General features: G+C 36.4%; 1 protein-coding gene across 11 annotated transcripts in view; it reads right to left on the reverse strand.

The window, feature by feature from the left end:
* The window catches only part of Rbms3 (RNA binding motif single stranded interacting protein 3), a 1,302,406-nt gene that overhangs the window by 227,793 nt on the left and 1,059,752 nt on the right, over positions 1 to 14,861 (reverse strand). For all 11 annotated transcript variants that reach the window (XM_048795444.1, XM_048795441.1, XM_048795440.1 and 8 more), the window contains one exon: positions 7,087 to 7,166. In XM_048795444.1, coding sequence (XP_048651401.1) covers positions 7,087 to 7,166 — 80 coding nt within the window. The remainder of the gene's footprint in view (positions 1 to 7,086; positions 7,167 to 14,861) is intronic.

Here is a 14,861-nt window from a genome sequence, read left to right on the forward strand (position 1 = left end):
TATCGTTGATACTTTTTAACCTGCTCCTATGATTAGAATTTCAGGAGCATCAGTGTGTGAGATTAAGTCATGTAGTCTCAAGAATTATTGAAAAACCTTCCCATATTATAATCAGAAGCCTCCAATTACTCAGCTAAAGATCACTTGCACTTTACTTCACCCAACCACAGGCATGCACGAGTTCATATTTAACAAAGACCACACTTCAACAGTTACCTTTGCGGTAATGGTAATTCCCTATGTCTGGACATCTTTGCTAGCACTGTGACTGCTTTACATCCCTTGAATTTTCATCAACCATCCACTTCTTTATGTCAACTCTACTAAAACCAGTCATGCCACTACTGGTGTTTTTTTTTTTTTTTTTGTCTTTTTTCATATGTTTCTTGTTAACTGCAACCTTCATCAACCCAAAGCCATGAATACAGGATACTCTAGTCCAGGAAATTCACTTCGCTCCTTTAGCTGGGTCTCCCTTCCTCTAGACCAAAAGTTCTGAGTCAAAAAGGGATTCTCCAATGTAATTATTAAAACTCAACTTTAATTTCCATTCTCTAAAAGCAGAGTCTAGGACAAAGTAGCTCAATTAGGAGCTGAAACCAGAATATGGATATGATGGAAAAGAGAAAGAAAGGCAGGGAAGAAAGATAAGTCAAGAAAGGATGCCCTCATCAGTATATTGCTACTATGGCTAAGAGCCCAAGGAACTATGGAGATCATGACTCAGACTTGACCATCAAAAGGAGGATAGGCTGGATGTCATCCACTGATTCCCACTGATGGAAGGTTTCCCCAAAGTCTACAGAAGACCTGGGGTGGTTGAGTGGACATTTCTAGATTTTTCGTGAGAAGTAAAAGCAAAAATATTAGGTATGAAGCCAAGGTAAAATGCTTTAAGGACACACAAAGACTGTCTTCGCTAAAGCTGAAATCACAATAGCATGGGGCACAAAATCTATTTCAATTATTTCTAGTCTCCTGAAGATGAATCTTTGTCCCCTTTATATCTAGAGTCCTAGATGTTTACCTTCACAAAACCATATGTGGCTCCACAGGAAGGTTGAGATCAAAGGTTGATTGACCAGATATGTTTTCATAGAATTCACACTGATTCAATAATGTCACTAGCCATAGAGTTTTCTGGCTGCTCTATGAAGTTCATTAATATTCTAATTGTGCTTTCTCCACCATAAAAAGGAATTATTGGTTTGATACACAGAAATCATCTAGAAGGCATCACTAACATAAATATGAGAGGTATGACAAAAAGTTGCACTTAAATATTACCAAAGTCCCTTTACTGAGGAGAAATCCAAAATGATATCTGATTGGGGATTGTAGTGTTTACAAAGTATGTTATACAAATGAGATTTTAGTTTCACAAAGATGAAATACTTAAAGTTGGATACTGTTTCACCTGAGCAAGACAGTAAGGATTTTTTTTTGCCTAAATAAACCAAAGTATTTTTCTATTTATTACCTGCCTCTCAACATTAGGTGCATCTGTGGACTTAATAGACTGGCATAACTGAAGACACACAAATTAGGACTTTCTTCAACATTTCCAACTCCTAAAAATTCTGAGTGAATGTGAGGCATGGTAGTGCGTGCCTATAATTATTCCCAGCAATTCAGGAGGCTGAGGCAGGAGGATCACATGTTCAAAGCCAGCCTCAGAAATTTAGTGAGGCCCGAAGTAACTTAGCAAGACCCTTTCTCTAAGTAAAATATGAAAAAGGTCTGGGAATGTTATTTAGTGATTAAACATCCCTGGGTTCAATACTTGGTATCCCTCCCAAAAGAAAATTATAATTGAAAAACCAATTACTCAAATGTTCATATTTTTCAATATCCTTTTCAATATAAGTAGCATTTAAATAAGTTGTGAATATTTTATTCTGGGAGGAGTTTTACATTTAAACAAATATTTCTTCTCTCTTTTTTTTAAATTATCGTATTATAAATATATTTCCTTGCATGCTCTCATAAAGTATATGCATATATATAAATATATATATATTAAATGTAATACACACACACATATATATATATACATCTACAATTCCATTTTTATTTGCATCAACACAAAATAGTAAAATTACTATGGTCAAGCATCAGAAGGCACATGAGTTTTATTTTATTTATTATAAAAAAAACATGTTCTCTAATACTTCAATATTTGTTTAAATTTCTGTTGGTAACAGATCTGTTAAATTTGAAAAGGTCCTATAATGGTAAGCTTCCTCTCAAACCTTCCCTACCTCTTGGGGTTAATTGGGATGAGAAACAATTATCTAAAAATGAGAAAGTCCTATCAGAAGTGGATTATTCCATTTTCTTCAGGAAACATTCTTTTACTGATAGGAACATGTGCTTACAGGCAAACATCTAGTCTGAGAGCACACCATGATTTATTTTTCTATAAGCCAGGCTGCATGTTCTGTTCATCAATACATGTCCTTACATGTGGAAGCCTTTTCCGCATGGTGCATTGCTGTGCTCCAGGGGCTCTTTGAAAGTGAGCCTTTCAAGTTCATGCCCTACAGATCCCTGAAGTGTCTGGGAACTTACCCTTTGCTTTTGCCAGATATTTGAAATTGGAACGCTTTGGGGCTGCACAACATTGCTGTGCGATTCATTACAGGACAAAGAAATGTCTGGGGTTAGGCAGGCAAGCAACTAATGATCCTTCATTTTGTCCAGAAAGCATCAACATCGATATGTAGGACATGCAACATTTATGGAACACTGTATTTTCTTTTTTTTTTTTCTCTAGGGGAGGGAGAATATACTGGATGATCTTTTTCTGCAGATGGCAACAACACTCAAATGATTGACACTGTTTAACACCTGCCTCTATAGCCTCTCCTTCTTACCTGCTCATAGCAACACTGGTGCCTGATTTTGTTAACTTCCTGTATCAACTACGCTCCTACTCAAAGTTTGATTTCTGGCATTGATATTTAGCTTCACTATTCCAGGTAATGAAAACCTAGGAATAACATTATAATCTAAAGTAAACAAGGTGGGTTTGGGGAGATGCTAAGAGGCATTAATGATTCATGTTATACTCATTAAAATTAGATATTTTATGAATAAATTTGAGGAGTCCAGAGGGAAAGCAAGATCCAAAAGAAGGTATATATAAAATTCCCTCCTAGCTCACATTATCTATCAGGAATGAAAACTCCATATCAACATGAATCATGTTTAAAGAGAAAGTTATTTTCATGATGATTCAAATAAAAATGGTGCCAGCAACATAAATGTGGTCAATGTTTTATGTCCTTGCAAATGTCCTTAACTATGAAATGTTAGGATTTGAAATTCAAAGACAATGGCACAGTGATGCACCCCTGTAATCCTAGTGGCTCAGGAGGCTGAGGCAGGATGATTGCAAGTTCAAAGCCAGCCTTGCCATCATAGCAAGGTCCTAAGCAATTTTGGGAGACCCTGTTTCAAAATAAAATATAAAAAGGGTTGGGGATGCAGCTCAGTGTTTAAGTGCCCCTGGGTTCAATCCTGGGTACCAAGAAAATAAAGAGAAAGAAAGAAAGAAAGAAACAAACAAACAAAGAGACAAAGAAAAGAAGAAGAAGAAATTAATTAAAGGCAAAATGTCAAAGTTTTGGGTTGAAGTAGTTATTTTTCTCTTTATTTTATAAAAATGGCACCCTAGGAAATTTGAAAACTATATGTTCATCTCAGGAAAATAATTAGCTTCACATATCCTGGGGGAATAATCATTATTTTCTTGAGCAACAGACATAAAAATGGCATTGTATTTGCTCAATAGCACATGCAGTATTTCCCCAATACCTTCATAAATGGAGAGGTCAGCAAGGGAATATGGTACCCATTGCTTGGTACTTGCTTGGAGTAAGATTAAAAGCAGAGCTTTTAAAAAGAACCTAACTTATTTTGCATGTAATCTTTTTGACACCAGACTTGGTGCCTGAGAATCTCAGGCCATTACTGGATCACTGTGGGTCCTCATTTACTCGGTCTTAAAGTCCTGCATCAAAATCATCAATGTGCAGTTCTGAAAAATCATCAGTTTCTGAACTCAAGAATGCTAAATTTTGGTAGTGCAGTATACTAAGCCTTTTCAGATTTTATTGATTTCTATTTTTGTTTTAGGTAGGCCAAATCAATTAATGTTGGTTTTAATTAGTACAATCACAAGCAAGGACAAGCTCACTAAAATACTGTATTGAAATTGGTTAGGAAAATGGTCACTTTAAAAAATAAGTCAAAGGACTATCCCCAGCTATCAGGACTAGTGATATTCCTTTTTCTGTCTTCAAGATGGAATAAAAATTTGGATTAAGATATGAATTTCTGAAAATAAGATTTCAATGATATCTGACAAAATAAGCATTGAGGATGAATAAAGACAGATAACATAACCAAATTTGATTATACCAGGCCTCACATAGAAATGATACCAGTAAAGATTTTACTACTGAACCTTTAAAAATACCCATATCTTACCTTATGTCCTCTTTTATTTCACATATATTTACATATCAATGATTAAGTATTTTTAATTACCATCTGAAACTTCTATTAAACTAATTGACTTCCAAAGTGATACATAAACAAGCAAATTTGAGAATAGATGCTGATCAATATTATATGTTCAATTCTATTATATTGAGTGCAAAGCTCATAAACTATATCTCTAAGAGTTTTATAATTGAGTATCATTTTTTTTTCTTATTCCCATGAGATCTAAGTGAAGAGAAACTTATAACCAAATTCCTGCTATTCACAATGTTTCCATTGGGTGTAGCTATGATATTAGATAGGTTAATGTCACAGTCTGTGTATTCAAGAAGGACGCCCGGACATTTGAGGATTTGCAGTGACATTCTTTGTCTTAAGCATTAAATTGCATCAGTCAACTGTATGCTCTATGGGGAAAACCAAACAAAACATTTTAAAATCAATTGGGTCTAGAAGGATTTCAATGTCTTTTTTTCCAAAATGATGAAATCTAAAAAGTAAAATACCAATGTTAAAATTTAATCAACAATAATTTCCACATAGTTTTCTTGCTTTTAAATTTCTTACAAAACAATATAACTCATACCTAGTTTGAATGCCTGCTGCATAAACAGGCATCTGTTGTATCAAATGGGATAAATAAGAGGAAAATCCACTAACAATGCCATTCCTTGATTCAATGACAGGTCTGAGCAGAGTGTCTTAAAATATCTGTTTATGCTAAACGGGGGAAAAAAAAGTATTTCTCCTAAAATGCAAGGGCAGCTTACATGCTGAGATGAAAACTGCTAACTCCTCTCTTAACAACACCATATGTCTCCAATTGGAGCATAATGCAGTCGGTTCTCTAGGGGATGTTATGCATGGGAGATAACCAGATCAAGGCACAGTCTCTGCTGTATGTTCACTCACTGATTTACTGGTCATCAGCTACTTTGGGTCTTCCACATCACCCAGTGTCAGTGTGAAGGGTCGTCTTGCTTTTCTGACCACCCACCCACCCACTAAATCATAAACAAAACAAAAACAAAACAACTCCTGACTCTTCCACAAGAACATTTTTTTTTTGCCCACATTTCCCTTCTCTATAACCTTGAGCTATTTTAAGGAACTAAAATACGTGTCCACCCCTATATTCTTTAAGGAGCTTTGTGGCACAAACACTTTTGAAATCAAGCTTAGTTTTCCTTCCTGTAAAAAGCAAAAAACAAACAAACAAAACCCCAAAACAAACAACAACAACAACAACAGCAAAAAAACATTCATCACAAAAATAGTTCTTATTGGAATTTTTCCCAGTTTAACCCTTCAGTCTTTTAAGTTTTTATGCATTAGTGAAACTACATTTTTTAAATTAACTTACCTATTATCAAATACTTTACATGTAACTTGCTGCCAGATTAATATCAAGTTGAGGCATTTATAATACTGATACACATGGTATATTTGACTTTTCTTATGCTGAATATAACTCCTGAGAGCATGAAGTTATATCTTTTATTATAACATTTGTAGAACCTTTGCCTAAAAATTCCCCCTATAAAATGCCATGGGGTAGTCTAATTTGGAACTTCTCCAATTATCTCTAATGAATGGATAGTATTTTTTTCAAAAGTTTCGGTCTGTCAGTAATCGATATTTTTATAAAATATAAAATTTGGCATTTAGAATTTTTGACAGTGTCAAATTGCCATAAATGTTTCTGATTGCTTACTTTCCTTTCTGTACTTTTCTTGTCATGGACTTCTAGGAAATGCTTGGAGACGGGCATCAATCTGTGGACTCCACCGTGAATATCACTGTTTAATATTTTATAAACTACAAACTACAAGGTGTCAACATTAATGATAAGAGTTATAACCTTCCCTAATGTTTTAAGCGCACTCTTTTTGTTAATGAACTTTGCTGTGTTTTTCTTCTATTTTACTTTAGCCAAGAAAATATTCAGATAAAAGGCCAAAGAAGATACACTAAGAAACTTTTGAGAAAGATGAGTTAGTGTGTAGTACTTCATAGTGGAATAGGGAGAGGGAGCATGGGAGGAATAGATGAACTCTACATAGGGCAGAGGGGTTAGAGGGGAAGGGAGGTGGCATGGGGTTATAAATAATTGTAGAATGTGATGATCATTATTATCCAAAGTACATGTATGAAGACACAAATTGGGGTAAATATACCTTGTATACAACCAGAGATATGAAAAATTGTGCAGTTTATGTGTAATAAGAATTGTAATGCATTCTGTTGTCATATATAAATAAAAAAATAATAATACACATTCATGCCACTCCACTGAGCCTCAGGATGCTAAAGCCAGAAGATTGAGAGTTCAATCTCAGCCTCAGCAAAAGCAAGACACTAAGCAACTCAGTGAGACCCTGTCTCTAAATAAAATAAAAAATAGGGTTGGGGATGTGGATTAGTGGTTAAGTACCCCTGAGTTCAACCCCCAGTACCTTTCCCCCCAACAAATGCAGATTTATAAAAGCAAAGTTTTTCTTTCCAGTGATCAGTGAAGGGCCTTACCACATAATCATTTTAAAAATAGCAATAGGCTTTATTAATGACATTTCTTACCTGGGATGCCTGGTGGTGTTTTCAGATATTTTCCATTAAAATGTTGAATTACCACTTCACATTTTTCAGTAGACTCCATTCTGGCAAAAGAAAGTAAACAGGGGATCATATACTTTTGTCAAGTTTTGCGCATATATATATATCAGAGACAGGTGGGAGGAGATAGAGAATAAAGGGAGGAAGGAAAGAAATTAGAAAAGGAAAACAAAAGGCAATGGAAAGGTTTGAGAAATTTACTCTTATTGTCAATTTTTGCCGTGACTGTGATGACCAGGCTGATAAAGAACATCACAAAGCTATCATTTTTGTTCAAAGTATCATTCCCTGTAGTGAAAATTGCCCATGTGGATGGCTCTCTGCTGGAGCTTCACCCAGAGGAAGCCCAGAGACATTATCTTACTTAATTCACACAAGAATGTTTGGCAACTGAAAACATTCCATAAATGCCTACCGAGTGAATGAATGAGCCAATCTGAAAGGTAGGTCATGTCAACAAGGGCACTCAGGCTTGAAGACATGAACTATTTTTCTAATAAGTGGTAGAATCAGTATTTGAACGGATCGCTATCCAACACTAAAGTCTATTCTATAACTGCGAAGCCATACCACAGATGGATTCACCAACCAAGGTGAGGAGACGTGTCTTATTTAAACAGCTCTTAGCATACAGCAGTGACTAACACAGCTAGTCACATCAGCACCATGACACTTTTGTTGAAGACATACTATGTGAAAGACATCCAAAGAGAGTTATTTGGGGTGCTGCATGTGGGAGAAGGATAGAAATACAACAACCTCAGATCTTGTACTTTTCTTCATTTTGAAATTTGGACGATCACCTCCTTTATCTTTTTAGTACTAGAATTCCAATATTCCTGAACTGGGAGTTCTCATGCAGAATTTGGGCATCTCACATACAATTAAAGGAATGAATGTTTTGAACCATTCCACCATAATTTCGATTTTGGCAGTGTTGACATGTCTTAAGTACTGAAGCATTCGTAACAATTTTTAAATAATGAATTATATCTGCATCTTGTTTTATAAAATTAAATGGAGAAGATAAAAATTAAAAGTTGATTCTAATGAAAGGAAATTAAGTCCTACAAAAATAAACTAGAGGCAAAAATAAGCTTAAGAAACAGCACGCATATTCATGAAAAAAGATGTGCATGAAATGTGTGAAATTTGTCCAAAAGGCAAAGTATAATTTTAGATTTTCTGCTATGTTATTAATATGAACATTCTTGCAATGGATACCATCAATACAAGTTGTCAAACATTCCTACATTTAAATTTTATGTGTGTTTTCAGAAACTTAATACATGACCATATTACATGTAGGGGAAACAAGATAAGAAAAAAAAATATGTTAACAATTGCCAAATAAATAATACATATTTATTGTTGCTACAAGAATTTAAGTATGAGAGCAACCTCAAAACCCAGGAAAATGCTGAGAAGTAGGCACAAAGGCAGAAAAGGCCTTTGGAGAACTTAGTTAACGCATGGACTGAGCTGGGCAGGGAGAGGTCTGGGTCCCTCTGTACAATGAGGCAGAGGGAGCCAGCCACACAGCTGAGTGGAAAGTTCAACTGAAGATTTAAAGACAGACTGAGAGATATAAACAGGGTATCTGTAAGATCTGGTGAACAAAGTTAAAAATCATATCAGAAACTCCACTAGAGAGCTATAATTATTTCTTGCCAAATCTTTAAAGTTTGTTTTCAGGTGTACATTCCTGTGATTCATGAGATGAAATCTTCCTATATTGCTACACATGGCAAATCCCTACCACCAACCAGGTCCAACTTCATGGGCATGATACCTGTATCCTTCCTTACACAGAGCCCTCCCATAGAACAGCATGCATTTGATTGAAAGCTCTGCTATCACCATCTTAAAATTCTTGATAATTTTTTTTGTTGTTTTAATAAGGGGCTCCACGTCATCATGACTTATGTTGTTGATCTAGCTATTAATGCAAGAAACCAATTTGAGGTCAATAGGTCAGTATTCATTTTATCAAATGACACAAAAAGATCCACATAAATGTTATTTGGGGAAAATCTTAAGATTGAGTTGATGTATACATAAAAATATGTAAGCATCATAGTATAAAGTTTTAATAAAGAAGAGTAAAGATAGCATTTTGCAAATCAAAAGCTATTTCATAATAGAGATAAGATGAATCTTTCCTTATTCCAAACACTAGGGCCAGCTAAATATAATTTGCCCAACTCTTTTAAGTTGTCTTTCCAGTGGAATGTTTTATTATAAGTCTTCCAATGTGTTCAGATTTTTTTTCCTTTTTTTTTTTTCTTTTTGTAAGTAGGAAGCTTCCATTTCTAAGAACAAATGAATTCTAACTGTGTTCTGTCTTCCCACAGGATCTACTATCTATTGTCTCAGGGAAAATAACCTTTCCTCCTAGCAGAGACATGAATGGGAGAGGAAATGTAAGCCCTTAATTACTACAGATGTTACTTTATGGAATTTTTATTCTAGGAGAGCTACAGAATGAAAAGCCTATGCCCTAGAGCCCCCTCCCTGCTCAATCTCTCTCTGGGTACTCATCCAGCTAAAAGGCAGTTAAGACTCTAAAACTTGCTTGCAGAAGTCCTCAAATCAAATCCTTTCTCTTTGCCTTAAAATGACATGGAATTCTAAAAGAAGACCCAATCTAGATGGGGTTAGTGTTAAGTTGATTTTACATTATGTGTTTTAGGGGACACAGAGGAAGCTAAGAAAGAAAATCAGGTGGCTAGCCCCTTCATTCCACCCACCTACAATATTTCAGTGGTTTGAAAGCTTCCAGTCTTCCCATCTGAATTTCTAAATATGATCATCTTTTCTTAAAGCTGTTTTACAGCCATATCAGGCTGGATGGGGGCTGTTTCTATGAACACAAAGACAGCAGCATATATTGTTCACTTTGGGTTCATTCAGATTTAACTAAGTGAAGTCTGCTGTGAGCCTTTAGAGACTCTCTTCTCTGAAAGAACAAATGCAATAAAATTCTGTTTTCTGTAGCTGCTGGCATTTAGTGTCAAACCACGTTATGCTGCACCACCCAGGAGTGACAATTTCATTTTAATGCATGGGGCACATTTTAACAAGGCCACTCCCAGCAAAGATGGCAATAAAGGAGTGGCCAAGGGGAAAAGGTTCAGTAGTCCTCATGCATTTTATGTGGAAACAGAACAAAAGTGGGGCCCAGAGAGGTGGGACTGGGGTCCGTAGCAGCCTGTATTTGAATAACCATCTCAGGAAGAATGTGCCCATTTTCTTCTCAAGTTCCACAATTAAGGGCTCTGAAATGCCAGCTCGGGCTATCTGAAATCTGGCACACGCTTCAGTTGTAACTGACACTAGCATTATCAAGTGAGCCTGAAAGACAGCACACCAGAGGCAGCTGCCTTTGCATGTGCCTTTCAGATGGGCCACTGAATCACTACAAGTGCATCTATTCTTCCTAGGCGCTACCTGAGCCCTCTCACATCCCTCAGAACAGCTCAGAGTGCCAGGCCAACCATTCACCTGACAATACATTAATTGGGCTCTTAGAAGGCTCCAGTCATTGTATAAAAGATTCAGGGTTTTCTGTTAGGTCGGATTTTTAAATATAAATATACATTAAAGGTCCTGTTTGACATACTTTCTTGTCTGAGTGCCTAAGAATGGCTGGTTTCAGTCATTTGAAATGTACCATAGAATTGTGCCACTCTCCTGCCCCCAGCCGCCCCTTTTTTTAAACAACAGCTAAGAGGAGCTGATTTCACAGCCAATACAATTCCCACAGGCAAATTACCTCAGATGAGAGCCTGATCCAATATTAGTAGCATGTTCTATGTCAGACTTAACACACAGAGGTGGAAAAAGTATTTTGCAAACCATTTGCAGCCTATCTATCTCACCTCAACAGCGAATCTCTTGGTTTATGATCTTTAAAGCTGTTAGTTTTATTAAAAATGTATTTAAAACAAATCCACTCTGTCATTTATTATGGTTAATTAGAGGCTTCCACTATTGTGAAATGTTGTGGTTTTGCAATCACAGGCTCTGTACAAATTATTGGCAAACTTAGAACATCCAATGTTGAAAGCCAAGCCTCCTCATTTCCGGTAAGATTTACACAAAGAGTCAACATTAAAAAGATTTTTTTTAAGTACTAAAATGTGCACTCCTAATATTTCATAAACAAATTATGTCATTTTTAGTTCAGCATCCCCAGTGAGTACTAGAGACAAAAGATGAATGGAGGAGTTGAATTTTCTTCTTAGATTTTGCAATTTGTTTTCTTCCTGTCTGATGTCTAATATTCCTAGGATACAAGCATTACAGATGTCACATGGAAAAGTAAAGGGACTGCCCTGCTATCCTCTTTTGTATATACTTGGACATCTTGGAGATGTCTTGCTCAGTATATAATGCATTGCCTCTTAGGAAATCCAACTATGGATAGTATTTGACTAATGAAACCCCTCTCCAGAGTTTTTGGAATCATTTAATTTTAGGAATGGAAATGGCCTCAGATAGACTTCTTCATTGTACAAATGAAGAAATCAACACTGGAACACTGTGATTGGCTTCCCTAAAGACTCATTAGTGTATGGTCCTGGAAGAGGACCTTTGCCTCTTGACTCAATTCAGACAGCTTATTTAAAAGAATTGAAGATCACTGCTTGCCAGTCATCCCTCTGGATTTCCTATACTGACTTGTCCACTTCAAACTGCCAGAAGCTGAATGAGACCTGCTATCTCTTCTCCACTGGCCACTATTAATTAGAGCAATCATTTAAAAACATGGTGATAAACCATGATATGACGAGAAAGCCACTTCATCCCAATAGCATTCTTTCTAGAAATCCATATGTAATATAGGTCCTATCATGATAAAAATATCAAAAAACATATCTGGAAGAATTCTCCAGGTTACAAAATCAGTACTATTCAAGGAGAACAAGGAAATCTGAGAAAATCCCAAAGACCAGAGTAGGCTGGTGAGACAGGACAACTGAACTAACATGGTATCCTTGATTGGAGTCTGGACCAAAAAGAGAATATTATTAGAAAACTTAGTGACATCCAAATAGAGTCTGTTATTAACAATAATATGCCAATGTCAGTTTCCTAATTTTTTTTTTTGGGGGGGAAATACTAGAGATTGAACTCAGGGGAACTCAACTACTAAGCCACATCCCCAGCCCTGTATTGTACTCTGTTTAGAGACAGGGTCTCACTGAGTTGCTTAGGTCCTTGCTTTCACTGAGGCTGGCTTTGAACTGGAGATTCTCCTGCCTCAGCCTCCCAAGTCGCTGGGATTACAGGCGTGTGACATAGTGCCCAGCCCACTTTTCTAATTTTGGCAAATTAAATGTGCCATGGTAATGTAAGGTGTCAACAATAGGGGAAATTGATGTGCAGAATGGGAGAAATCTGTATTATCTTTACAAGTTTTCTATAAATGTGAACTTATTCCAAAACAAAAAAAAAATTTTTTTAAGAAAATCACTAACAAAAAACAAATAACCCGATCAGTAAATGGGCCAATGAATTGAACAGACATTTCTCAGAAGATGATATACAATCAATCAACAAATATATGAAAAAAATGTTCAACATCTCTAGCAATTAGAGAAATGCAAATCAAAACTACTCTAAGATTTCATCTCATTCTAGTCAGAATGGCAGCTCTTAAGAATACAAACAACAATAAGTGTTGGCGAGGATGTGGGGAAAAAGGTACACTAATATATTGCTGGTGAGACTGCAAATTGGTGCAACCAATATGGAAAGCAGTATGGAGATTCCTTGGAAAACCGGGAATGGAACCACCATTTGACCCAGCTATCCCTCTCCTCAGTCTATACTCAACTTAAAAACAGCATACTACAGGGACATAGCCACATCAATGTTTATAGCTGCACAATTCACAATAACTAAACTGTGGAACCAACCTAGATGCCTGTCAGTTGATAAATGGATAATAAAAATGTGGTATATGTACACAGTGGAATACTAATCAGCATTAAAAAGAAAATAAAATCATGACATTGGCAGGTAAATGGATGAAGCTGGAGAATATAATGCTAAGTGAAGTTAGCCAATCCCCAAAACCCAAACGTCGAATGTTTTCTCTGATATAAGGATGCTGATTCATAATGGGGTTGGGGGGATCATGGGTGGATTAGACAAACTCTAGATAGAGCAAAGGGGAGGGAGGAAAAAGAAAGGGGTATGGGGGTAAGAAAGATATGGAATGAGATATGCATCATTACCCTAAGTACATGTATGAAGACACAAATGGTGTGACTCTACTTTGTGTACAACCAGAGATGTGAAAAATTGTGCTCTATATGTATAATATGAATTGTAATTCATTCTGCTATCAAACATAACAAATTAGAATAAAAAAATAGAAAGCACATAAACATCTAAAAAACCCCATTTAAACAATCAGGAAACCATGTTGAAAATTTCCAGTGTCTTGGGCTGACCCAGGAGGTTCTGACACAATTGCTTGGCTTGAAGTCCAGGCATGAAGTTTTCAAAGTTGACCAGGTGATTGATTCTGTGTGCAACCATGGTTAGAAACTATCGTTCTGGAGTTCTATGTCAGATATCACAGACTGGAAACCGTGAGACAAATCCTTTTAATAGGTATCCTTTGTTTGGACTGCAAAGCCCTTTTAGAAAATCTGAAAGAATTGGGAATGCTTAGAAATCGGGTGTCTTCACATGGAGATTTTGTTTTTCTCACCAAAGGTGAGATTGTCTGACCCATGATTTCTGCATGGCAAATGTGGCATAATTAAAAATATTCTTGGTCTTTGTCCCAGTTTCCTGCTTAAGTGACAGGAATATTTTTGTTATTCTGAATAGACTCTTTTTGATCCCACCTAGGTTTATGCTAATGTGGTCACTTGGGGTGGGGGCTAGGTAGCTTCAAAATGGGGACTAGTCACCTAAAAGACCAAGATCCGATTCATGGACTGAAACCTTCAGCTCTACTCTCCAACTTCTGAGGACTGGAATTGGAGCTGGAGATGGACCATCTTCACCAATGGTCACCTCCATGAGAACCTTCATGAAGTCTACACACAAGGTTTGGGGAACTTTCAGGATGGTGAAAATAATGATGTTCCAGAAATGTGGTGAGCCCAGAGAAGGCATAGAAGCTCAACATCCCTTCTCTTATACCTTGTCCATATGCATCTATTCATTTTTGGCTGTTCCTGAGTCATAAAGTGTTTTTATGAGTCATTTTAGTGAGTTATTGAGCCTGAGGATAGTTTGTGGTAACTTTTAAATTTGTAGTTGTCCAGTTAATTGTGAGCATCCCAAGCATCCCATCTGCAGCTGGGTTGGGACAGAATCCTTACACCTGTGGAGCATGAGGCTAACTCCATGTAGGTAGTGTAAAAATTGACAAGAAGTGTGGGACATTCAATGTCACAGAGTTGAAGAATTGGTAAGAAAAAATAATAGGTATTGATGTCAGAAAAAGCCACATATTTGGTGTCAGAACAGTGCCAGATTAAAAAACAAACAACAACAACAACAAAACACAGCAAACACGGGCTAGAGTTGAGAAGCAGTTGCTTTCAATAAACACAGCCAGCTTTCTATCATTCCTACCAATCTGTAACAATTGCTAATCCTAAGTCAAAGTATTTGTTGCTGAACTTTCAAAGTTTTATTTTTAAATAGTAGAGTCAAGAGGAAAGAAAAATATTTAAATTAATTTATCCATGTGCACTGGCGTTTTTCTG

This window comes from Marmota marmota, unplaced genomic scaffold, assembly GCF_001458135.2.
Source record: "Marmota marmota marmota unplaced genomic scaffold, marMar, whole genome shotgun sequence".
Classification (NCBI taxonomy): domain Eukaryota; kingdom Metazoa; phylum Chordata; class Mammalia; order Rodentia; family Sciuridae; genus Marmota; species Marmota marmota.